General features: G+C 49.6%; 1 protein-coding gene across 2 annotated transcripts in view; it reads left to right on the top strand.

The window, feature by feature from the left end:
- Window positions 1–4,047: 4,047 nt before the first annotated feature.
- LOC121337109 (carboxyl-terminal PDZ ligand of neuronal nitric oxide synthase protein-like) overlaps window positions 4,048–26,124 on the top strand; it is a 28,661-nt gene continuing 6,584 nt past the window's right edge. For both annotated transcript variants that reach the window (XM_041406956.1, XM_041406957.1), the window contains exons 1-4: window positions 4,048–4,254; window positions 7,840–7,911; window positions 24,991–25,083; window positions 25,675–25,733. In XM_041406956.1, the coding sequence (XP_041262890.1) occupies window positions 4,150–4,254; window positions 7,840–7,911; window positions 24,991–25,083; window positions 25,675–25,733 (329 nt within the window). In that variant the 5' untranslated portion in view covers window positions 4,048–4,149. The remainder of the gene's footprint in view (window positions 4,255–7,839; window positions 7,912–24,990; window positions 25,084–25,674; window positions 25,734–26,124) is intronic.

Below are 26,124 nucleotides of genomic sequence, written 5' to 3' on the forward strand. Positions count from 1 at the left end.
AACATTTTTAGCTTTTATGTAGGATCATAAGGGCAGTAACTTTTTTTCTATACTTTTCTTTTTTAAAGACAGCCGAGATAAGAAAAACAAAGTAGCATGTAATTTGCAAAAAGAACATACCATCTTTTTAAAATATCATATAAAACTGGCCTCCCGCCAAATGCAAATTTGCAGAAATACTTCAGCGTACCCTTTTGAAAAAGAACACATTCCTTAAGCTATTGTTAAAAGAAAAAAAAAAAAGTTACTCATGAAGAACTATCCATCTGTGTCTGAAGTTAATAGTTCCTCTTGCAACGATGGTATCTCCTGCCAGTTGTTCTTTCACAAATCCATGAGAAAGCAATGCTCTATAAAATGAAAAGTCAGAAGAAAACAAATCTAGCAAACTGACCCCACTTGGAAAACGTCCGTGGTGGGCTTATGCTTCAGCCTGGATTTAAATCCATATACATCACTCCGTGCTGCCCATGTTTATGTTCGACCACAGCAGATTTGTGGTTGACCTACATACGCAAACAAAACATTTGCTGCATATTTGGGGTGGGGGGATTTGCATGATAGAAGATGACGAAAATATGCATAATTGTAGATGACATTTTTTGTTGCCAAGTCCTGCTGCACAGCCTTTGGAGCTGGCCATGCATGAAGGAGGCTTGCAGCCCTGACGGGCAGATTGCCTGGCCGTGCTGCGGAGCTGCACCGCCGAGACATCGAGCTTCTGTTTCTTGTGAGCAACACAAATCTGGTGCAACCATCTCACCAAGCAGCCCCTCTGCTCGTGGAGGACACGTAGAACACTCTGAGTGCTCTGCTGAGGGGGCTGAAACCATGAGTTCCACATGCCATCTCTGATTTCCCTCCATGGGACAGCTCAGGAGACTCAAAGATTTTGTTTAGGAGTTTTCTCAGTATTCCTGAAATCCCCAATGCATCAGGGAGTAACATCACACAACTTAGTCAACAGCAGCTGGTTTATCTGTTCTTGCCCCCACATTTCATCCCACAGCAGCATTTCTAGGAAGTCTCCTGGTGTGTTAGTGCACTGGAGGCTTTGCTCTAAAAATCGCACCAGCACAAGTACATATTAATGACGTTGATAAAGTGGCACGACAAACCCAGATCTCCTAAGACAGCAAGCAGGCACAGACCTCACAGCTCTTGTGTGTGATATGGAAGTGCTCTCCTGTAAAAGAAGTTTTGTCTGCCTTTACTGGATGTCTGTCTGGTTGCTCTTCCTATGTCACATCTTATTTGTCATTCAAAATCTCCGCAACTCTGCTGTGCAGAAATAAGGGTTAGCAGAAAGGAGGAAAATTCCATGGTGTCAAGACCAGGTCTCCTCCTTTATCTATGAAGGTGGGTTTGGAAAAATCTGACAGGATCAGACAGGAGAAAAGCTCCCTTCCCTACAAACCAACCAAGGAGGCGATTAAAGCACACCCTGCATGTAACACCCACCCCCCATTTACACCACATTCAGGGTCTCTTCAAAAGATGAAGCTATGTAAGAAGAGGGACTTCCATGCAGAGTCTGGGGCAGGCAGGAATGTGCACCCATGTGAGAGAAAGAGAAGGAAGGAAATCTTGGGAGCCTGTGCCCGAGAAAGCGAGCTGATACAAACCTGGTCCCTGCAAAAACACTTGCAGCTCCGAGCCAAGAAGCTGTCTTGGGGCTTCACTCCTACTGTGTTCAGAGAATCAGGACTTTCTGTGAGTGCTTTGCACATCAAAGGAATAACTCTCTCAGTACCTTCATGTGATGCAGACACCCACCATGAGGTTTGGCCAACTGTTCAATGCTACTCAGGGTTTGTTTATACTAAATCCGTGACGATGTCCTGTGTAAATGCTTCATTCCACATATTTGCCCAGTTTCATTGTCCAGAAGAAAAGGCATACAGCTTTCTTGCTTCCAGTGGAGTCAAGGAATTTTCTTTGCCTAACAAACAAACTAGAAAATTAATGGCTTTTTAAGTTTAGCAGCCTTCAAACTCAATTCTCGAACACAGATCCAAACCATTAACCTCAGGAGATTTAAGCCCTATGAAAAGTTCACAGAAGTTCATGAACAGGGAGTATTAAACACCTCCATTCAATTGTGATCTAACAGAAACTGGCACTGCAAGCTTTATTAAATAACAGTTGCTTTCTTTTTCTCAGGATTCCCATGAGATATTTCTTTCCTCCTACCCAAAGGATTTTATAATCTGCGGGATACTGGAAAGCACCAGAATAGAATTAAAAAGACCATTCTCGTTATTTCAACCTGTTCTTTCTATCAGATTTAAAAATTTAACTATCCCAAGTGAAGTCCATATGCTCCCACATACATAGGAATGCTCTTGTGGCAATGGGAGGGTAATGAGGAGAAGCTTTGAGCAGCTCAGCACGATGGCAGGTTCCTGCATGCCTCAGCTGAAATGCAGTATTGCAGAATCAATGTAGAGACTCACCAGTGGCTGTGTTAGGTTTTTCCCCATATGAGTTGAGCTTTGCTGGCGTTAGCATCAAAGGAAGCATGAGCATAGCCTGACTGGGTGGCATCTCCTCCTCCTTGGGCTTAGGAGAACCAAAGACCTGAATGTTGCTCAATCAGTCCAAGGACATTTGCACACAAAACCAAGGTTATTCACTCCGGTCAACAGATATTTTTTTTGGTCAAGATATGTACAAGAAAAGTGCCATGAAATGTTCTAAGTACACACTAAACATTAGCACAGACCACAAAAAAAAAAATCACCAACAAAGAACGGAACCGATGCATCTGCAGGCAAGATGTGTATCTAGAGGAGCATCTTGGACAGAAACCAACTGACAAAACCCATATTGAGTTATGCTGTATAAAAGTGGGATTAGCATAAACTTGTGAATATTTAAATGAGAAGGCAATGCAGTGCTATAGATTGGAAGAAAAGATATCTGTCTGGAAACAGAAAAACTTCACAAAGACAGAAGGCTGACCACAGAACCCTCCCCAGAAAGAGCTGCTAATACCTCAAAATACTTGAGCATGTAGGGTCATAGTCTGTGAACCAATATTAATTCCTTGGGCTTTTTCTCCCTCTCTTAATTATAAGTTTCTGGATTCTTGGCTCTTGCCCATCTCCCACTGACTTACAAGTACTCAGAAATGCCAAGAAGCTCAGGGTGATCATGCTCCTGAGATGGATACTGGGAACTGTGCACTGTCTGTCCATGGTCAAACTTTTCTTTCTTGGTAATGCAAAAGCCACATAAAAGGTGGTGTCCAAAAACATTCAAACACATGGCTGGGAGTTACTTTTAAGATTCAAAAATTAATTTGGGGGAACCCAGATGAGATCCACGGGTGCACATGTAAACCTCCACCCTTTGGATTCTACACAATTCACATTTCTGACCATCCCTGTAAATGGAGTGTGGCTGTAATAAGAGTCAGAAGACAAACCTTGAGCCTTGCCATCACAGCGGTACACGTCTCATCCCTTCCCTGTGCTGGTGCCCGCTGGGGAATGTCACGCTCCGGTGTGCCAGGTGTCCCAGAGCGGCATCCGCTCACCTGGGCCTGGGAGGAAAGAACACCGTGAGCACACGGGGTGCCACAAATCCTGAGCGTACCGAGCGACACAGTGGGCATCGACTGTGCGTCTGGACTCTGAGAGAGGGCGTGTGCTAATTTCTACCAGAGCTGCAAGTCACACTGACACGAGACATACATAATGTAGGTGACCACTCCTTCAGGACAGCCATTGGAGATATTTGTAAGCATTGATGGGATCCCCTCTCAGTCTCCTCAGACTAACCAGGCCCAGCTCCCGCAGCGTCCCCCCATAACCGAGATGCTCCAGACCCCTCATGACCCTCCCGTCCAGCGGAGCATCCCGAGCGCTCCAGCCGGCCGCGGCGGCGGCTCGGCGGCGGGGCCGGGGCGGGGCGGCCGGGCAGGGCCGGGCGGCTCCACCGCCCCCCGCATCACATGAGGCAACTTCGGGCCAATGGCGCCGCGCCGGGGCCGGGGCCCCGCTCGCTCCCGCGGACGCTCATTCAAAACGCGGCCGGGCTCGGGTGCCCGCAGCCCCTCACGGCGCCCGGGGCTCGGCGGGGCGGGCGCTGCCGGCCGCGATGCCCGGCGGGGCCGCGGGCTGAGGCGGCCGCCCGCCCGCCGCCATGCCGGTGAAGAACCGGTACAACCTGGTGGACGATGGCTGCGACTCCCGCGTCCCGCTGCACAACGAGGAGGCCTTTCAGCACGGCATCCACTTCCAGGCCAAGGTGAGCCCCGGGCGCGCTCCCCTCCGCAGCCCCCGGGCCGGGGGGCGCGGCGGGCCCCGCCTGCCCCAGCCCCGCGGGCCCCGCGCTCGGGGCCCTGGCAGCGGAGCCCCGGCAGGTTCCCCCACTTTGGCTGCTGCACACAGGGGGCTGCGGCTCTCTGCGGCTCGGGGTCCCCGCGGGCTGGGCTCCGGAGCTGGCCCCGAGGGCCGAGGCCGGGCTCGCCGTGCCCCCCCCCCAGCCCTGCCACGGTTGTTCTTCAGCTCTGGAAGTGGCCCTGGGCCACGCTGAGGGAGTCTAAAGAAAGCAGCAATCAGTTATGAAAGCCTTACATTTAATTAGCGCAATCAAACAGGTTCTTGCTCTTTTCCTAGTGTTTTTGCAGCTGTGTAATCCTCAGACGCTGCCTTGCGTGCTGCATTTGGGAGCTGCTCTGGAATGACCCCTCTTGACAGCGCCGTGGATGCTGTCCCAGGTGCTCATCCCTGTCTGATCCAGTGCCTGTCCCGTCCTGCACGGAGGGGTGACAGCTCCCTATTCCCCTGGAAACAAGCAGACTGCTATGTGCTGCTCAAATAATAGTGCCTTACTCCAGCTGACCCCTTCCCTGCATGAAAAGCTGGACAAAGGTCTGCAGCCTTCAGGCATCAGGAAGAAATACTGATATTGTCAGAAATTCCATATCGATCGTGAAGAACAGCCTGGCAGCACAGCAGCACTCTCAGAAAGTGACTCCATTGGAATTGGCATTCTGTAGACAGCATGGGGAATGGGTTTATAATTCAGCTGACAAGAAGAATTGCATTTTGCTGGAGCAACTCACAGGCTCCCTTCCCCTCTTTGCAGGTGGCCTAACACAGATTAGAAATGGAATTCACGCCTGCTGTCTCCTGAGCTGGAAAGAAGGGGCATATACATTCCAATAAAGCTTTGAAATACGGATTTTGTGCCTCTTGGTTTTCCTGCTGAAAGAGCTGTAAGATTTAAGCAGGATACAGGATGAATCTGAATAGACAGTTAATCATGTATTTTAAAAAATTTATCTTCCTTAGGGAAGAAAACATTTAATCTGTGATTTCCCTATTTAAATTAGCATTTGCTGTGCTGCAGACTGTGCTGAGGAGAAGAAAAATGCTTGATTTGATTTTTAAAAGATGGGTAGCAACTGTACCTTTAACTGAGTGAAACTGGCTTTTCAGATTGACAGCTCCAGGCATCCAGAGCTGGCGAGTGGATAACACCCTGTTAGGATGTGTGGGTCTGGGATGGGGTTTGCATTACCTTAGTTACATGCTTGCTCAGTTCTGCTTTACAGTCTGTCTCTTCCAATTATGCTGCTCATTGTGGGCACATCAGTCAGCTGCAACGCTGACAATGACAAGGCTGCAGCTGGCTGCAGGTGTCTCACGCCAGGCAATCTTACTGACCACACTGCCTCTCTAATCTCCACATTCCAAGCTGCCTTCCTCCCCCTGTAATCTTCAGGAGGTCAGTACTGGGAGCTGCTTGTTTGGGCAGAGCTTTGTGTGCTGTTTCATGAGTTTCATGTGGCAGCACAGGTACCCAAAACTCTGCAGCCAAACCAGAGCAGGGAGTTTGAAAGAATCTCCTCTAGCTCAGCAGTCCCAGCTGTCCTCTTGCCCCAATTAATTTGTCATTAGGAGCATGGCCTGTTCACCACTGCAGCTCTGCTGCTGGCAGACAAAAGGCCAGCCAGCTGCAAGGAGCTCATCTGGATTAGCAGTGACTGTCCTGACAGGCAGAGAGGCAGGGAAGGAGATCTGCACACCAAAGAGGCCCCAGATCCCAGCAGTACAGCTCTGCCCTCCCCACCAGCCCAGAGGGAAGCCCTGGCTCTGCTGCTCCCCTCCCTGCTGCCCTCAAGCTCTCGTGCTCTGAGCTTGGTTCTCCTGTGGTTTACCAAAGGCTATAGATGAACTTAACTGCTCTTAAAAATGCCATTTTGCAAAGGCATTTACAGAAGCAGCAGCAAAGCCAGATGACCTTTCAGATTGCTTGTGGTGTTTATTTCAAAGCAGGAGAAAGAGCACTAAAGACTGAGCCAGGAGAGCTCATCTCTGAAAGCCCTTTTAAGCAGACATTTTACAAGATAAAACCCATTGCAACCTGCAAGTAGTACAGTGGAGAAATAAATCCAGAACTGTGTCAGTAACAGCAATACCTATGGGGCTGTTCTGGGGAATTATTTTGTCTCTGTTCATATATATAATATCACCCTGAATGTTTGCAGGGGCCTCCTGATTAGCTGCTCCTTTTCCTCTCCACGAGGGAACAACTTCCAAAAAACCAAGAGTTTGTAACCACGCACTAAAACCCAGACACAGTTCATGAACCAAATGCTCCTGGGGGAGTCACTAAACTCTGTGAACCACCCTGAGTCCCCACACTAACAGCAGAGATGGGCTGTGTTACCCTGAGGGAGCTGATGGACCCCACTGGGCCCCAGCAGCACCAAGTCCAGCAGTGCCAGGGCCACTCCCAGCACATGCTGTCATCAGCCTCTCCCTCAGTGACATTCTCCCTGTCCTCCCCAACGTGCCCTGGGCGTGCAGGTCTTCCCTCAGAGCTGAGCCACAGCACTCGACAGCATCAGCAGCCTTTGCTCCCCACGCAGTGTGACTGCCCAGGACACCACACGTTTCCTCATTCCCAGGGCTGAGCTGGCAGCTCTGTGCCTCCTCCCCTTGGCACTCCTGTGCAGCCGTGGTGCCACGTGTGCTGTCACCAGTGCCACCAGGCAGCGGCTGCTGCCTGCTGCCAAAGGGGGAACGAGCAGGTTCTGCTTTGGCACACCAGGGGAGAGAACAGGCAGCGCAGGAGGGAGAAATCCAGCAGCAGGAAGCTGCCTGTGGGTGTTCCATGATAACCTGTGGAGCATGGACGGTGCTGCCATTCCTTTCAGGCAGCCAGCTCGAGGAGCTGAAGCTGTGGTGCAGGGCTAGAGGTGGAGGGGATGGGCACCTGCCATGTGCCATGTCTCAGACCCCAGTAAGGGACCCTGCTAGGACTGCACAGACACTGGAATGCAGACACTCAACCCCAAGCACTTTGGGTAGGGCTGCAGCTCCCCTAAGCAGGGTTGTAGGACACAGATTTGGGTGGGTTTACCAGGATTCTGCTGACATCTGAGCTGGTCCAGCCAAGCAGGGACAGCAGTGCCAAGAGGTAGCATGGTCCAGACTGAAAACTTAAGCTAGAATCACAAGGCTTTTCCAGGAAAGGTGTTTCCTGGAAGCTTTACAGCTCTTAGGTGCTTTCAGTCTTGAACAGGTGTAGTAAGGAGGAACAAAGGATAGACAGTCCTATTTTCAGACACATGGGATCATGGCTCAGTTAGCAGCAGAGACTGCCCTGCAGAGCACATCCAGAACCCAAATGGGGTCAGAGCCTCACACCCAACCTCAGAAATCCCCAACTTGATAACATTATCTGCAGCAGATATTGCTGTCCTGTCCTGGGTCAAAGGAGTCCGAGGGACTAAATACCTGAGAAGTGCTGTCTGTTTTGAAGAAGCCCACACATGAACCAGTGCATTACTGCACAGCCACCTCGTGTTGTGTCTTTCAGTACATCGGGAGCTTGGATGTGCCCAGGCCCAACAGCCGCGTGGAGATCGTGGCAGCCATGAGGAGGATCCGGGTAAGTTCAGAAGGGCTGAGCCCCACGCAGTTAAAGCTTACACTCCCTGGAGCAACTTGGTTGCAATCTACTGTTCCACATTCCCTCCAGCTCTTCCTATCTGAAGCTCAAATCTCAGCCCAATCAGGTTTGCAGCGAGCTTCTCCAGAAATTCCCAAGGCATTTAGCATAGGCCCATCCTGTGCTCCGTGCAGAGATCTGTTATCAACATTCAAATGTTACCCCCTCTCCTATGCTGAGCAGCCATGGGGCTTCTCCTTGAACCTAAGAGATTTATTTATCCTGTTTGGAATTTTGTGTGCTTGAAGAATAAGCTGGGCACAATGTGCTTCCCAAAAGCACTTGAGTTCCTTGACAGTTCCAAATATATTGTGTTATATATTGAAATATCAGTGCCCTGACAGGTGTGATTGATGTAAATCCCATCTGACTAGACTTTGTGGATTCTGCTGCTCCTAGAATAATTTGCTGCTTTCCCCATGCTCCAGTACAGTTTTACAGTTCCTGTTTCTCATCACCAAGGCTGCTTTCTTCCTGCTCTGCCCCTTCATTCTGCAGAGCAGCCTGTGAATGGTCCCCAGATTTAGCTGTGATTAGCAGGGTTGGGTGGCTTACATCTGCTTCGTGTATAACCAGTTCAAGTGCATCTCCCCCAAAAGGCAGTGCAGCTGTTGTGTCTGGCTGAAGTTTTGCAGGGGTCTTAATTCTGAGGCTGTTCATATGTCTCACATCAGCTGAAGCAAGTTTGAGAATCTTCCATTTAAAGCTTTGAAGGGATTATCCTATTTCCCCCCCTTCCCCCACAGTGTTTAACCATCTAATTTTCCTTTAGAATAGTGTTTTTTAAACTTAGCCTGTAACTGGCTGGGGAGCTGATGTATTCATCTCCAGCCAGGCTTAGAAATGACATTCCCCTCCCTTTGCCTGCTCAGACTATTAGCACAGCTCTTGCTCAGAACACAGTTCAGCAGCAGTCTAAATTGGCTGGTTATTTATGGATCAGGTGAATATCTGTAGGAAATAAAAGCAATAGGTGAGGACTACCAGGGCAGTTTAGGTGCTGGCATAATTATTGGCAATTTTTCATCTCAATCAATATTTATCATCAGATTTGACATTGCACTTCTGCTGATCTACAACACCCTTGTAAGTAAAAGCAATCAGTATTTTAACATCACTTAAAGTATCACATTCTGTTTTCACACCTGCAATTGCCACAGTGGTACCTAGCTCAGAGCCTTGGCAGTGCAACAGCATGCTTGAGTACCACAAGAAACATGTAAAAAAACCATTCTGCATTCCTGGGTGCTGTCATTTAATCTTGTCACACAGGATTTTTAAAGTAGGCATCCAGTAATCTATACTGAGTTTTTAATCTTGGAAGCCCATTCCAAAAAGGGAGGGCTTCCCTTTTCATGTGCACATTGTACAGCAGGATCTTATTCAGACACTTCCTGGCTGCTGAGCGGAAGATGCTCCTCTATTGAAGATAGTTAATTGGCACTGATCCTTAATTAGAGCATAAAGAATGAACTGGGAGGTCTTTGAAGAGAATTCTGGTGCACAGAGTACCCAACCTAGGAACTGAGGGAAGATGGGGGTTATTTATGTAGCATTCATTTGCATGCAGAGACCTTGTCTGTACTAGAGTTTTTTCCCATGGACTCTCAGCAGCACCAGTTACAACTGGGAGGAAACAGTGCAAGAAGCTCTTGGGGGAAATGAGTATTTTGTTCCTATGTTATTGTGAGTGGCAGTGCCTGTTTGCAGTGCAAGAGTGAGTAAGGTCCCACAGCCCTGCCAAGTGTTGGCAGGGCATGTCGTGGTGAAGCTTTCATCCTTTGTGCACTCCAGTGTTCCACTGGAATTCTCCACTGGAGCAGAAGAGAAAAGTGGTGCAGTACAAGCCCCAGCAGAGCATTCCCTGTGCTCCCTGTGCCATGGGAGGAGTGGGAGCCATCCTGGTGCTGATGGAGCCAGCCCACGGCTCAGAGGGCTCTTCCTCACCGCTGGTGCTGCTCCAGAGCGAGCAGGGAGGAGGATGAGGAGTCACAGCTCTCTTTTCCAGGCTGTGTCAGAGCTGCTTACTCTGGTTACTCATCAGTAAATTGATACAAGCCAAAACTGCCTTGGGGGAAAAGTCTCCAGCTGTCGAGGACTCCAGATGTCCTGGGAGGGTCCTGAGGAGAGCAGCAGCACCAGGTGACAACTCTGCTCCTTGGCATGTTCTGTGTTTTGTACTGGGCTCTTTTGCCAGTGAATTACACCAGGGATTCTGGATCAGTGGGATTGTCCATGTGTAAGCAGAGCAGTGTGCCTGCAGACTTCAGGACATTTACTCCCAGAGAGCCTCAAATAACAAGTTTAACATCAGCCTGCTGAAACTGTGACCTGCTCTTCAGCAGGCATTTGAGGTGCAGTCTCTTAGTAAAGCTTAAATCCATATTCTGGGCTGAATGGATGCTTGTAGAATTGCTAGCAATACTCCATTAGTCACACTTTAGATCCCATTTCATAACAGACTGGAAAGCCTTGTCTCATCATGTTCTATGCTTCCACTGGAGAGAATGCAAATGCAGTAGGTAGAACAGGGAAGCTGCTGTTCTTAGCTTTCCATTATGCAGAGCTAGACAACTTTAAGTTTGCTAATCCTCACAGTGGATTATTAGCTGCCTACAGCTGCCATGTTGTTATTATATGATCAGAGTTCAAGTTAATCCCTCTACCTCTTGCCCTGGCAGGGGAGGTGATGAAACGAGTTTGCAGCTTGGATAAATACACTGTGCCCTGACAGGCACAACGAGAGCCTGCTTAGGAGAGTCCAATTCATCTCACAGCTCCAAGCACCCCCGGGCAGGTGTTCCCCCACCTCCCAGGGAGCAGCATCTGCTGCCTGCAGCTGCCTGAGGCCATCCAGGTCTGGGTGTCTGGCAGCTCCTGTGCTCTGGCAGCGTTCTGGTGGAGCTGGCTTCTGCTGGAGTGGATCCCTCTGCAGCTATTGGAGCCTTCTCAGCACTCCAGGGAGCTTATGTACAAATCAAGATCTTTCCTGCTCACAATTCAAGCGGTAGCTAATGTGAAGATGGGTTTTGTAAAACACAAAACACTTCCTTGAAGTGGCTGAGGTTGCTTGGAAAATTTTAGCCAGGGAATGGATGGCTTCAAGTGCGGGGTTAACATCACCACACGTCCTGCATGCATTCCCCAGAGCCAGCACTGACCAGAGGAGAAGGTCAGCTATTCCTTCCCAGAGCACCTCCAGCCTCAGTCCAGCACTTCACAGCCAGCTGAGCAGGCCTAGTGCTGCTATTTTGAGTGGTGAGCTGTACAAGGACACAGTAGGAGTAAGTGACAGAGCCTGTCATCCCCACAGACAGCCTGCTGCCAGCAATTCCCCAAGACACTCCATTTATCTGCCTTCAAGGCACAGAATCAATTTCCCTGGAATCTGCACTTAAGAATCTCTGAAGCCTGCAAATTTCATTCTGTTTGGAAGGTTTAGCTTGGACCTGTGCAGGTATTGACACTCAGAAAGGAGCCAGATGTTGGATTATTTAATCATTCTATAAGGGAACAGCCAACTGGTGCTGTGCCCATCCAAACACCAGGATGAGCAAACAGGAGGCAGGCATCCAGACTAATGTGTCTTCTGTTACCTCCACATTTGTTGGGCTTAATTTAATTGAGAAGCCTTTTTCCCCAGAGGCCAGTATGCCAGAGAAACAGAAGCATTGACAAATCTCAGTTCAGGATACATGAGAAATGCCTGAGCTCTCCTTGGAATGAGAGCTGGGTTCTCACTTCAGCCTCCCTCTTATCCTGATCATTCTTGCTGCATCCATCTTTGAGCAGAGCCTCAGCACTTTGCAGTTTCTCCACACAGTGTTTGAGTGAGGAGGTGCAATCCAGCCACACTGTAAGTCAGACTGACTGCCAAATATCAACTGGTGGTGTTGAGGTGTGACATGACAGCAATTTAAATCAGGATGAGTAAGTTACAGTCCTACTGCACAAACTTGTGAAGCAGAGGCAGCAGGGACAGCTGCAGGGAACCTGCATCTGCACTCCAGAGCTGGGCTGGCTCATCCAGCACCTTGCACTTAAAGCCCTGCCAGGCTGTAAATTCTAACAGTTCAGGAGCAGATATGGGTGGGATTTATCTGCTCTTCCTACAGAAGGAGAAGAACCAGGTGGGCAGATGGCAGAGGGCAGGAAGATTGCCTTCAGCCCTCTCCATTTAATTTATTACTGTGTGACAGGTTTCAGAGGTAGAGATGTTTCATGGGCTTGTCCATGAGATTGTTCTAGAATACAGTTCCCTCAGTTTTCCCAGGCAGGCAGAAGTTCACCTGGAAAACTGCTGCATGGATTCCTCTGACATATTCTGCCTATAAGCCCTTCCTGTGGGTTATTGTGTTCAGAGCTGTATTTTCCTGCCAGCTTCATGTTAATCTGAGCTGGAGTTGTGATTACAACTAAATAAAGAGAGAAGCTGAACTCCCAGCTGGGTTTCTTGGTTAGTCTCTGCAGCCTCTCCCTCTGTAATGAAGATATTTGGTCAGCTGTAGCTGAGGCACAGACTCAAACATGGAAGTGCAAACTGCTGGAGCACTTGCCCTGGGGTACAGAGCTCTGTAGCTGCACGCCAGGAGCTGTTGTTGTTGGATGGGAGTTTGTTCTGCTGCAGTTCCTGGAGGGTTTTCCCTTTCAGCCTCTTTGGAAGAGCATCCAGAGCTCAGCTAATGATAGCCCTGGGCTGTGACAGACAACAAACCTAGTATCTTAAAATATTTCAGCAGTTCCAGACTGCTGGGGTGGACCTTTCTTTAGTTCTCAGAACACCATGCACCTTCCTTTCATTTACAGGAGGGTGCAGGAGAAACACTGACAGTTCTGACAAGGTTAGAGTGTGAAACACAAGGATCTCTTCCTCCTTCTCCCCCACACTAAGAAGACATTGTGTTCACCCCAGAGTATGCTCCAAGAGAGCATCATTTTCTAGGATACCTTCCCTGCATCTCTGGAGAGCCATGCAAAGGTTGTTTACCCTGCTGAGTGTTAGACACAGCCTATGGCCTCCAGGAGGGAGCTGTGGCAGCCAAACCAATATACACAAGCATGTACAAACTTGCTCTGGCACCTTCTGCAGAATGTCTGGTGTCAGTTCTGACTCTTCTCCAAAGCAGAGGTCTAAGAAAGGCTCTGCAGCTTTACACAGGCAGTACATGATCAGCCCACAGGGCTGCTCAGCTCCAGGCCTCAGAAACACCAGTTACTCCCAGGGTCCCATCCATGAGATCAGGCATCTGAACCAGTTTAAGGTTCCTACCACGCAAGATTAAGCTAATTGGGTTTACCTTTCCAGGCCCTGGCAAAATACTGCAAGTGTTTTCAGGATAGTAATTAAATGTTAATTGCAGCTAAGTTTAGCCCTAATGCCTCATTAGTTTGTTTTCCTGTTTGTTGCATCTGTAGCAGAGTTTCCTGCACAGGGATGGGGATCAGGCTGGGCTTCCCAGGAGGCAGGAGTCCCACCATGTGCTCTGAGGGTCTCTGAGCCTTGCCAGAAAGCTCTTCCCTGCTCCTGCCCAGGGCAGGCAGCACTGAGAGCACCACATTCACTGCACAGCTCTGCTGCAAAGCATTCTGCTGCTCCACACTGCAAACGGCCCCCAGGTTTGGTTCCCACAGTCTGTTCCCTGGTCTTTAGGAAGATAAAGAATGACAGGGATTCCACCTTACCTTAAGGGATGACAGACACATTCTGGGTCTTACCTGCATGCAGCACAGGATGCTGAAGGAGCTGAGCCCTCTGGCAGAATGTCTGGCAAGAATCCATTTCTCCAGGCAGAACAAGTGGCTTCAGTGTGAGACTGCAGGAGCTGCAACCTCCCAGGCACTGCTCCTCACCCTGCTCCCATCCTGCCACCGAGTTCTGCAGCCTCTCCCCCTTCCCAGTCTGCCCTGCAGCACCAGTTAGCCAAAACACCAGGTGGGACAAGATCTCCCTGAGATCCCTGCCATGAAGGCCCCAGGAAGGGTGGGCCATGCAGGTGCAGCTCCTCAGGCCTCTTTCCATGTGTTCTCTGGTCACCTTGAGACCATGCACAAGCTGCTTTCCTAGCCTTACAAAAGACTAATTAAAATGTGGAAGCTGGCTTTCTAGAAAAATTGAGTCTGCTTTGTTTCAGACAAACCCAAGCTTGTTTTACCCATTTTCTGCTGTTTGTATTATCTTAAAACAAAGGGAAGAAGCTCTTAATGAGCTGTTTCTGCAGTGGCATCATGCACACTGTTTCTAGGCAGCATTGTGTGATGTGGTGGGGAACTGACTGTGCTCTGTGTGTCTTGAGTGGGAGGAGAGGAAAAAACACCTCTGAGATTCCAAGATTCCACAAGAATCCAACCTTCTGCTCACTGCTTGGGGTGTCTCACCGTACAATGGAGCTGCCCCACTGACTTAGAAACTCCTGCAGATTTCCACCCTGCTCGTCTCCAACCCTAAATCACCTCTGGACTTCCTGCCACAGAATAATTAGTTACCTTCTGTCACTTAACCTCTGAGCTGAAACGAGTGGGGACTGGTCAAGCTGTGAGCACAGGTCACTGTGCCAGAAGGCAGCTGAGGGCGTTTTTGGTGGCCACATTTCATGACCCAGTTTTTGAGGAGTGGCTGGTGACTGAGGTGCTTCGGTTCCTCCGCCCTGTTCAGAGTGCACAGGGGTTGGTAACAGATGGGTGGAGGGATCAGTCAGTGAAATGTGTCATCTCCAGGCAACAGTGACCTTTTTGCCTTCCTCAGAGCCCTCAAACCTCCGTGGCTTCTCCAGCGAGGGGGTGGAACCAGTCAGGCACATTAATTCTGTTTTGCATAAGAGTCATGGTGGATTGGAGTTTAGTTGAAGGCTAATAAAAGCAGCATTTAAATGGATAAAAGCTAAATTAAAATGTTAGTGCCAAATAGAACAAGACAGAGTTTTTTTGTCTGATGCTGAATCTTGGCAGTGAAGCAGGTACCTTTTAATTGTAAAATAAAGTGGCTTTAACAGTATTATCATTATATTACTGAAGCATTTAATTTCACTAGCTAAAATATCACCATATGAGATCTCTGCAAAGCTTTTATCTAGTTTGAAATAAAGAGACTTTTTCACCAATTTTGTTACTGCTTGTAGAGTATTACAGAGATGAAATATAATGGCTTTCAAATTACATTCTGGTGAAGAACACTCAGCCACGACTCAAAGCCGCTTCTTTGTTGGTGCCTGAAAAAAAATGTAATTGAGAAGGTAACCAGAGTGTGGAGAGCACATTGGATTGGCTTGGTAACAAGGAGCTGCCTAAATGTGAGTGACAGCTGCAGGGGCACAGGGCTGGGGCTGCCCCTGGGGAGGAGCAGAGACCCTCCCTGTACAGCCAGTGCCAGTGCAGGGGTGGATTTCCACCGGAGCAGGGTGATGGGTTATTCTGTTTTGTTCCTTTGTTTCAGGAACAAAACAGAATAACCCATGAAGATGCAAACACTTAAATCTGTCCCATGAGTCTCTCTCTCTGTGCGGAGAAAAATCTGAAAAAAAAGTCATCCTGTGGCTACAGTGTAATCCTCATGCTCTGGCTGAGCCTCTCTGGTTCTCAGGTTGAGTCTGTGCTGGACACAGGAGGAGGCAGCCAGGGCACAGCAGTGGGTGCTCCTGTAGGTGTTGTCTTGATTTTGTCACATGCAAGGGCCCTTTGTACTCCACTGATCAGTGTTCTGAGGAGAGGGACCCCGAGGGGCTGTGAGCACAAAGCCAAATCCAGCCCAGTAAAATAAGATTTGCTAACAGTAGCTTGGTTCTGTGCTTGCTTTCTTCAATCTGTTTTTGCTCTGTACTAAATGAGGCCTGAAGGCAGACAGAATCCATAGTACTTTGACGAGCTACTTTGTGTTTTGACCAAATAACAGTGTGATAAATCTAAAGCATAAAAGTCTTGAATGGCTCCCTGGTAGGAAGGATGCTTTGATGAGGGAGCAGGGATTTTTTAAAGGCATTATGGAATGGTTTTCTTTCTTTCCTGCAGCAGTGATTAGACATTATTTAAATGTCTTTTCCCTGGACCAGATGGGTTATTTGGACTAATTGGCAGCTGCCTGACAGCTTTCAGGACACCTGAGTCACTTCCCACTTCCTCCATCCTTCTGTCACTGCTGCTGCAGAGATCCTGCCTGGGTAGTTCTGCTGGAGGGCAGGATGTGGCCCTGTGCACTGAAGGAGCATCCCAGGCCAGGGCCCCAAATCACCCTGTTCCCTGCACAGCCAGGTCCAGTGGACTCCCTGGAATTCCCACCTGGAATCCACCTCTGAGCTCCGGGCTTTTTCTTCTGAAAAATCAGCTTATTTCTGTCAGATGAAGAAGAGCAGAGGGACATGTTCAGGCCAGGTGCAGTGTGGTGGAGGATGAGGCAGTCACAGCTGCCTCAGGAGGGTGTAAGGCACACGGGTGCTCTTTGGGCTCAAATGCCACCTGCCACCTGTTGAGTGTCCTTTACCTGCTGCAGAGCCACACGTGGCTCATGGAGCACTCAAGGGTCAGTGAACCCACAGCCCCATGGACCTGCTCAGTCCTGCTGCAGCCTGTGCTCCCGCTGTTAATGATTACAGGGCACAAACTTCCATCCCAGGCACGTTTCCTATTTTCATGTTGTTGCCCCCCAGGGCAGTGCTGGTCTCGCTTCCTTGAGTCCCAGCTGGTGGCAGGAGCTGTGAGCTGGGCAGGGGGCTCTGTCTGGGGTTAATCTCTGACCTGTGTGTGGGCAGTGCAGCATGCATTGATGTCCACAGCTTCACACCTCCTGCTGACACCACTGCAAGCCCAGGGACACTGGGAACAGCGCTGGGGGGAGAGAGGAGCCTGTGATGTTCTGGTACAGCTGGTGACAATAAATACTGAGAACATAAAACCCTCTTTTTCCATAATTTCCATATCTAAACCCAGGCTTTTCTCTCATCGTGATTCACTAATCTCAGTAGCTCCCCTGAGGCTAATAGAGTCCTTGAACTGCTTAATATTCTGGAGTTTTGGAAATGACACAATTAGACTTGAATTTTCTGTCTCTTACACTAGCAGTCTTGTTTCCAAATTCGAGTGAAGTTTCATGGACAATTTGAGGAGAACACAGAGACCTCCCTTTAAATTTAGGAACTCAGTAATTTCTAAGCAAGGCCCACTTGGAGAGAAGCAGTGTGGGAGCTGTGCTGTGCCTGGCTCTGCTCAGGGCTGCACATCTGGGTAATTCTCATCCTTTCAGTGCAGTGCCTGGAGGTCAACTATAAGTCATTGGGTTTTCTGTAAGAAATGTTTGCTCAAGTGGAACTGCTGGAGATTGATAGTATTAACAGCTACAGAGAAAAAGTCTCCTTGCCTGACAATAAAGCAGATTATTTCTGTCCCTGGGTGTCTCAAACCAGTACATAGCAAGGCTGTTCATGGGGGTTGCTGGCACTGAGGTGTGGAAAGGTTCAGCTGCACCCAGGGCTTGAGCTAACAAAGAGCTCTTAGCCCTGCAGGAGAACAAAGATGGATTGCACCTAGCCAAGGAGTCCTGAAGCCTGGTCTGCACACAGCAGCACACTCAGTATCCCCCATTGTCATTCTGGTCTAGTTTGTAATCAAGTGCTGGTTCTGAATGCAAATGGAGATCAAGTCCTCGTTCTAGCTTGGATTCTGCTTGCTCAAAGATAAAGGTGCCAAGTCCAGCTTCCTGACTCTGCTGTGGATATGCAAAGGAAATGCTAATTTCCCTGGTAGGAGAAATGGCAAGACACAGAGCTGGAGGACAGCACCCAAGATGCATATGGGGTGTGATAGCAAGTCTGGGAGCCAGGAGATGTTCCCTCCCTGCAGCATTTACACAGAGTAGGTGTTAGTCATGCAGATGTAGCTTCTCCAGATTCTCAACAGCAATCTAGATTGCTCCTTCTCCTTTGGATAGGTATCCACCTTGGGAGGACATGCTGAGCTCCCTGAAGTCACCAAGGCTTCCAGGAGGAGGCTGCAGAGCAGCACAGTGCTGGAAATGGAGACCCCCAGCAGGTCACACCTGCCCTGGTGGGAGCCAGGTCTGGGTTGGTTTGGTTAGCAGGCTGAACACGTGGGCACTTTTCTGCCTCTTCCTCTGAACCTGCTGTGCCTGCCCCAGGTCCCAGGAGCACTGACATTCCCTCTCCATCCCTGCACTCAGACCCTAACCCTAACCCAGCCTGCTCTGGCTGCCTTTCTCTCTGGATTGCCATCCCCCTTCCCTTGGACTACCTGCACTAAAATAGCATCCTTACATAAACACAAAGCCTTGCATTATTTAGAGGCCTAAAATCCCAGTACCTGCCTTTGTCAGGGCCTGTACATGGCAGTGGGATTAGGTTTTCTCCCCATCTCTGTGCTGTGCCAGTGAGTCCCTGCCAGGACCCTCAATAAGCCCCTGCCCCACACTCTGCAGTGGCAGGCCCTGCCTGGCTCCCATGGCCACAAACTGCTCTAACCAATGCTCTGCTCTCCTCAAGACCAGCATCACAAACACACCTCTGAAAAGCCACAGAAGAACAAAATTGGCTTTTTATTCTCTCCCCAAACAAGCAATAAACACCACCTCACAGAGAAGCAGCCCTGCTAACCACCCCTGCCCCATCTCCCCCTCCTGCTTCTGAGGACACCACCTCCTCTTTTCCCTCTCTGCACAGCCTAGCCAAAGTACCAGGAAGTGAGCCAGGAGCATCTCCCCTGCTGTGGCCTGTCAGGCTCATGGAGAGGGTGGGTAGGGACTGAAAGTACAACAGGAATTTTGGAGCAGGCAGCAGAAATCCTCAGTTGCCTCCTGCTCCTGTCTGTACAAGCAGTGTCTGGTGGCCTGGCCCTGCCAGCGAGGTGCTGGGTAGCTGTCACTTGGCAGGGGCTGGCTGTAACCAGAACAACTGAATGAATGAAGTAGAAAATGAATATCCTTGCTTTGTAAGTGAGAAACAGACATAGAAAATACTCTGATACCTTCCCACAGCCATGTAGGGGGTCAGGGGATTTTTCATGGAGCTCTGAGCTTGCTGCAGAGTCCTGGCTCCTGCTCTTCAGAGCTTTGTTGTGTGAACCTTGATGGACAAGGTTTAAAGCAATCCAATCTCCTAACTTGCCTCTTGTCCTACATACCAGACTGGAGGGCAGCTAGGATATGAAACATGCACTAAACCAGGCCCTTCTCTGCAGGGTGACACAGATGTTTGTAGGGAAATATGGAATTACTTGAAGACATTGCAGTGTTTAATTGCAGTTTCACTTCTCAGGGTTATTTCAGGTGAATCTGACCTGCTTCTAATGGAATTAGCACTTTTTGTCTGCAGTAACCTAGCAGCTTTTTCAGGTAGGGACATTTCATGCTCCTGTTGGGGTGGGGTCCCGAGACACTACTTCATTACTGCTGCTAATTAATCATCCAAGGCACTGCAGATGGAAAAGGTCATTTGTTTCCTCCTACAAAGTGAATAGAGGTAGGGAGGAAAATAAAACCCAGCTTCCCCATGAGCTGGGCTTGGCCTGCCCTGGCAAGACAAGAACTGAAGGGCCGTGTGTGGGAAAGCTCCCTATTAAACCTGGGGACAGCAGGGAGCTCCTGGAAGTGACAGACACACAATGGTGCTTTTGTCAGAGAGGCACCAAGGGCCAGATGATGTCACCTTGTGCTGGGCTGTGAGGCTGCTTGTGCCTCTCAGGATGGAGCTCAGCAGTACTGCACTATCTCTTCCACAGGGAGGAGGCCATGCAAAGGCTGCTTTTGTCCCACCCTTTCTTAAAAGCAAGTGAAGAAGCTTTGTTCTAGGACAGTCTGTGGTTTTTCAGAGGTGGAAAAGACTAATTAAAGAGCCACTGCTAGCCCTGGGCTCCCACAGCTCCCATCAGCTGCAGGAGCCCCACTCACCCCCGTGGGTGTAACTCTGCTTTCTCCTCCTCATCCTCTTGATTGCAGCAGAGAAATGTCTGAACTTCAGCCACATCCTTTGCTATGTCACCTTAGGGTGGAAAGATTGAGTTATCCTTAAGGCCTGTCTGAGACTTCAGCAGTCTGGGACCTCCCAAAGATGAGATCTGTTGAAAATAAGGAGAAGGGGGATGAAGAGGAAGGCCTGTATTACCATGTGCATCAGAATGCTCTGAAGCTGGATTGCTCAGGTGCCAAAGGAGACCTGGACAAAAGGCAGCTCTTTCTTCTTCTCCCCCTGATGTGATCAGCCTCCAGCTGCTGCAGCCAGGGCAGCATCCTCTCTGCCCCTGCCCAGCTCAGCCAGGGATCCTGTGGGATGAACTGGACATTTCCTTGCTGCCCTTCCAGGGACTCCCAGAAACCCAGCAGGCCCATGATAGCTTGGGGAGCAGTCTGCAGCATCTACAGAGAGCTTGCTGGATGGTGGAAGGAGCTCATTTAAATGAGAAAAAAAGACTTCGAGTACATTGCCAGCATTCTCCTTGCCTATTGTACTCCCTTTTCGCTTTCTGCTTTCCAGTGAGCAGTTTTATGTTTCCAAGGATCATAAATTCTCATTTTTCCACTGGGCAGGAGGTGCCCTCCTGGTCTCCGCTGCTTCCTGCGTCGCTTTTGTGTCCGTGTTGCCCAGCTACTGCAGCACAGCCCCAGGCTATGCCCGGCCCGTGGAGAGCTGCCGGCCCGGCAGCCCCGGGGCACGGGGCTCGCAGGACTCCCACAGGCTCCCGCTTCCCGAGGGACACACCGGGAAAGAGCTTTCCAGACACAGCCACAGGGAGGGCTGCGCTGACCGGGGCCGGCGGTGACCTCGGTGGGATGTGATGCTGGAGGGGGGATCAGAGGCTGGACAGCAAGCAGGGTGTGGGGATGGACACTGCTGGTTTGTCAGCTCCAGGGCTGAGCCCCGCTGGCTGGGAGAACTCAGGAGTTTTCCGGAGTATCAGCTCCAAGGGCAGCGCTCTGAGCATGGGTAGTTCAAACAGCAGCCGAGATAACACCCTGTCCTCACCCCGTGTAGGTCAGCTGGTTTGAAATTAATTACATTCCTGAGCTGGAAATACTTGGATTCATCATGGCTTTAAATCCTAAAATGGGACTCGTATAGTACCAGAGGCTGCACCCCCCCAGTGGGATGCAGCCGTGTGCGGGGGGAGCAGGGGCTGGGGTCCCTGCCCGGAGCCGGTCAGTCGGGGGGCAGAGCCGGGCTCATTCCCTCATTGCCATTCTCCCTGTGTCCGTCTGGAAGGCGAGCCTGGGGAGGGGGCTGGGACGGGCTATTGTTGGGGTTGTTTATGGACACATAGATCCTGCAGCCTGCCAGGCCGGGATGGGCCGGGGGGAGGCCAGGGCAGGACAGCAGGCTGAGGGCTGGCTGGAGGATTTACAGCCACAGGGAGAAGTCGCTGGTTTCCAAGCCTGTGGCATCTTCCTATGGGCATGCAAATAAGTCCATACCCAGTTGTGACTGGGGGCATTGACATACTCCAGCTTCAAAAACCTGCAGAGCCTCTGCTTTGATTTGCCTCAATACAACTTAAAACACCATTTGAACCATGGCCAGGAGCATGTTCTGGCCTTGCTGCTCCTTCTTAATGAAGAAGATGCATTTTTTGGAAGCAGAGACTGCCTCCAAGACCTGCAAACTCTCTATTTTATGACAGTTTTCATTTGCATAATGAAGGCCCTGATACCTTCAGTAATTAATCACATTAAGAATTGCTTCCTTGAATAACTGTATTCATGCAGGTTGTTCCTAGTGCTGGAAACTGCACATGATTTCCAATGTGCATTAGCCCAAGTTTCATCAGCAGATGGAAGCTGGTAACTGCATGTGTAATTTATATCTGCTTGGGTGGAATTATCCAATGAAATATGCATCACACAGTGCCATTAACATTTCTAGTCATACAGTCTTTAGCTCATGGGTAAGTTAATATTTCATGCCAGCAGCGTGTGGGACCGTAGGAAAGGCAAAGTCTTGAAAACAGGGATTTAAGAGCAGAAGTGGAAAATATTCCAGGTCAAACACAGCAAATATAGAATTAATGACGCTGCTAAAATAAATGAAATTAATTACCCTTGTTTGACCTGCATTTTTTTTATAAAATGTCCCATCTTGTCTCCATAGTTAAGAAAGCTTCCAGGCTGCTGTATTGCCACTTGTAGGGGCAACTCCAGATCCTTTAGCATCCAGAAAGCTTTTCCCCATAGGACAGCACAAACAACAGGATTGAATCGTGGAAGGCAGCAGAGAGCAATGTTGCTATGTGGGTTTGGATTTGTCAGTAACCTTGACAGATCTGGGGGGAAAAATCCCATCAATTCAACAGTAAGAAGAAAATCAGTGGCTAGTCTGTGCTGTGACAGCAGTGACAGGTCAGCCTGGAGCCTGGTGCTGGGATGGAGGTTGGGTTATGCCTGAACATTTACAGGAGAAAGTCAGCTGTCTCACAGTGCTTTTCCCATGTGCTTTCCTGTCCTTATATAAATCAGTTCATTAAAATACTGATTCCTGCTTGATAGGAAGCAATTAAATGACTGAAGCTGTGTTCCATCTGCCTCTTCTGTGGAGAGATGCAGAGTCCAAGGTGAGCTGGTGCGATGTGAGCATGGGGCTCTGCCCTCCTCTCAGGCACGGTGCTCTCACCCAGCTGATGCTCCTGCTTCCTCTGCTGGGACATGGGACATCCTACAGCTTCTGCTGCTTGAGGGCTTTCACCCTTTAGAAAAGATTTGAGGCACCAGTGAGTTTTAAGTGTTTTCAGACCAAGCTGGGTCTGGCCATGGCTGGGCTGTGCCTTGGCCGTGAGCTCCAGCGAGGATGCAGCAGTGGCCACAGAGTCCAAGGTGAGCTGGTGTGATGCGAGCGTGGGGCTCTGCCCTCCTCTCAGGCACGGTGCTCTCACCCAGCTGATGCTCCTGCTTCCTCTGTTGGGACATGGGACATCCTATAGCTTCTTCTGCTTGGGGGCTTTCACCCTTTAGAAAAAATTTGAGGCACCAGTGAGTTTTAAGTGTTTTCAGACCAAGCTGGGTCTGGCCATGGCTGGGCTGTGCCTTGGCCGTGAGCTCCAGCGAGGATGCAGCAGTGGCCACAGGCTCCATGGAGAGGGAAGGGCCAACAAACTCCTTCCTCACTGAGGCCACTGTGGCCACATGCAGCTTGTGGTGCTGCACAGCTCTGCCTGGAGCTGAAGCACAGAGCCAGGCTGGGGTGGTGCTGTGTGGGAGCTGGCTGGAGTTCCCTGGGTTTAGAGTCTTGCCATCGCTCCTGGCAGCACCCACAGATTCACTGCTGCTGCTCCTGATTGTTCCTTTCTGTCCAAGAGAGAAAGGAAAAGCATCTCTGCAAAATCCAGGCTTGGACTTTGCTTAAAGCCTTTGAGTAGAGAGCCTTGTTTGAATGTAATTGCACCCCTGTTGCTACAATGGGAAAATACACTGTATTGCTCTTTCTTGGAAAGCACAGCTAGTATTTTCCCAGCCATTTGTGTATAAAGAAAGATAAACAGCTCTTTAGCGGGCAGAACAGTCTATCCCGGGTTTATTGACATTCATGGAGCAGACAAGGACAAACAGTTTGGTGAGCACAGGGGAGGGGGAGCAGCTGGGCTGGGGGGACTGGGCAGGAGGGGCAGAGGGTGGGGAAGCCCTCTCAGGTGCTGAGCCTGGTGAGTCCATCTGCTGACCCCAGACCCGCAGGCACTGCTGCATCCCCGTGGGCCCCCAGCAGCCTGCAGGATGCACTCACCACCTCACCCTTCCTCTCACTCCTCCCCATAAATAAAAAACGGGTCTAGCTAATTTAGTTCCAGCTTCACACGCAATAGCGCCGTAGATAGATTTTTAAAGAGCTTGTCTGAAAGTAATAATTCATGGGGAGATCAAAAGGCTGTGGTTTAATCCGGGGTCTGTCTCATACCATAAACCTTGCAGAGTGCTAAGAATTCAATGAGCAGCATCAAAAGCCTGCTCAACATGAAAGCCACCCAATTTTCTGTCTGTAAAGCTGGCGTGGCTCACAATGGGTGCTGAGGAGTGGGGAAGATGTTTATCTTCTCTGCAGAGCTTGGGTGACAGAGCCACACACAGTCCTCCAACTTCAGCATCCCAAAAGAGGTGCCTGGACTCCGTTAACATCTCACTTGCTCCCTGCATGTCCCCAGCTGTATAAAGAAATCAGAGTTCTAATTAGATGCCTAATTACATGGCCTAGGTGGATTTCAGGCTGCTTGGCATTGTCTTTTCCTCCCCATCCACGAATCAGAGTCTGTATGGATTTGCAAAAGCAACGTGACAAAGTGGTGGATTTCAAACAGGGACTGCAAGAAATATGGAGTATCAAAATGCTGTGTTTGGAAGCTAAAAATGGTGCTTAAAATGGGGGCAGGAAGGATGAGTGCTGTAAACAAAGGTCTCCAGAGTAGAAGGGCTCTGCCATGCTTCTGTCAGCTAAAGCAACATTTTTAAAAGTCAGTGTTTAATTTTTAACACAAATGGAGGTGAGCTCAGGCTGCAGACACCTGCAGGGTTTTTCTCCAGAGATCCTGATCCCACAGAGGTTAATGTGATTATGCAAATGAGTGAGGTATAATTGCGTTCCTGCCGCCCATCTGGCCCTCCCTGCAGCTCCTGGGTGATTTGGTATTCCCGGTGCAGCGCAGTGCTGACACACAAGGGCACCAGGGATGTCACTGCTTGGTGTTTGCTGCAGGTGCCACCTCCCCATCAGACCTCTGGAGCAGAGTCCTGCTGGACCAGGCACGGCCAATGCATCAGGAAAACTCTTCCCAACTCCAAATTAACAGTCTGGGTGTTGTCCAGAGGATTGAATTCCACTTGTCCTCTCCCAGGGGATGCTCCTGACAGAGCCAGGATCCTGCCTGGCATCCCAGCTACTGCACCAAGTCCTTCCCAAAATGTTTTTTCTCAGCAGAGTAAAACAAATTCCCACCTCCCTCAGCAGTTGGGATTAAACCAACCCCTGACATTTTCCTGTCAGACACTGACTCCCACCCTCTGTCCCAGGTACCCCCAGTACTCTCTCAAACTCAGGTTTCTCTTCCCCCCAGTACGAATTCAAAGCCAAGAACATTAAGAAGAAGAAGGTGAGCATCATCGTGTCCGTGGACGGGGTGAAGGTGATCCTGCGCAAGAAGCAGAAGGTGAGGCTGCTCCAGCCCAGGGACAGTCACACTGCCAACCACCACTGGCCTTTTCTTAAAAAACACCCAGGATTTGCACAAGAGAACACTCCAGTTTCCATCCAACTAATAACACCTTGCTGGAAAGAGAGTGGGAATATTACACTGTGGGAAGAGGGGTTTTTTTCTATCCAAAGAATTTATCTCTCAGGGGATATATTTTTTCTTGCTAATACCAGAAAGCTTTTTCCAGGCTGCCTGGTCTGAGCACCCCTCAGCTCTTTGCCCCACTGTCCTTTCCACCAAGTCACTGAATCCAGATGTCCTAAGCCCCAGCTCCAAGCCATCTTCCCCAAAGGGTCTAGCTCTTCTGCATATTTGATGTTATAAATTAATCTTAGGGACCATTTTCAGCCCTGAAGGCTGTGATCAGATATGATAAATGATTTTTAAAAATCTATTTTTATCTGAGATGCTGTTGAAACAGTCATGGCTCATTTAATCACACTGCAGCCTGGATTGTGGCTTGGGACAAAAGCACTGTTCCCCAGGTTTCCTGCCCTGCAGTTTGGTGTTTCACCTGATTTACTGTATTTTTGTCTCTGCTTACAGAGAAAGGAGTGGACCTGGGATGAGAGTAAGATGGTGGTGATGCACGATCCTGTGTACAGGTACATGGCAGGGGATTCAACCAGGGAGGGCCAGGCAGCCCTGGGGGATCCGTGCCCTCCTCCCACCTGCTGAGACCCCTCCACCAAGGCTTTCCAAAGGAGCATCTAAAATTAACGAGGGTACAAAGTTACTGCTGCTGGAGAATCCTTTTCATACATTTTGGAGAGTGAGATGAACTGATCTCGCTTTGAAGCTGGCTCTGCTTTGAACAGGGTTAGGCTGGGTGACCCTGGAGATGCTTCAACCTGGATTTCTCTCTGATTCTGCCTCTGAAGACAGGCTTCCCATGGTTTTCCTTCAGAGCATGGCTCTCCCCGTGCTTCTGGAGCAGGGCCTTACTCTAAGGTGTAAGAGCTCACTGGGAATTAACCCTTACAGACATGGCAAGAA

The sequence above is a fragment of the Onychostruthus taczanowskii genome, unplaced genomic scaffold, assembly GCF_017590055.1.
Source record: "Onychostruthus taczanowskii isolate IOZ18803 unplaced genomic scaffold, ASM1759005v1 scaffold25, whole genome shotgun sequence".
NCBI classification, from domain to species: Eukaryota; Metazoa; Chordata; class Aves; order Passeriformes; family Passeridae; genus Onychostruthus; species Onychostruthus taczanowskii.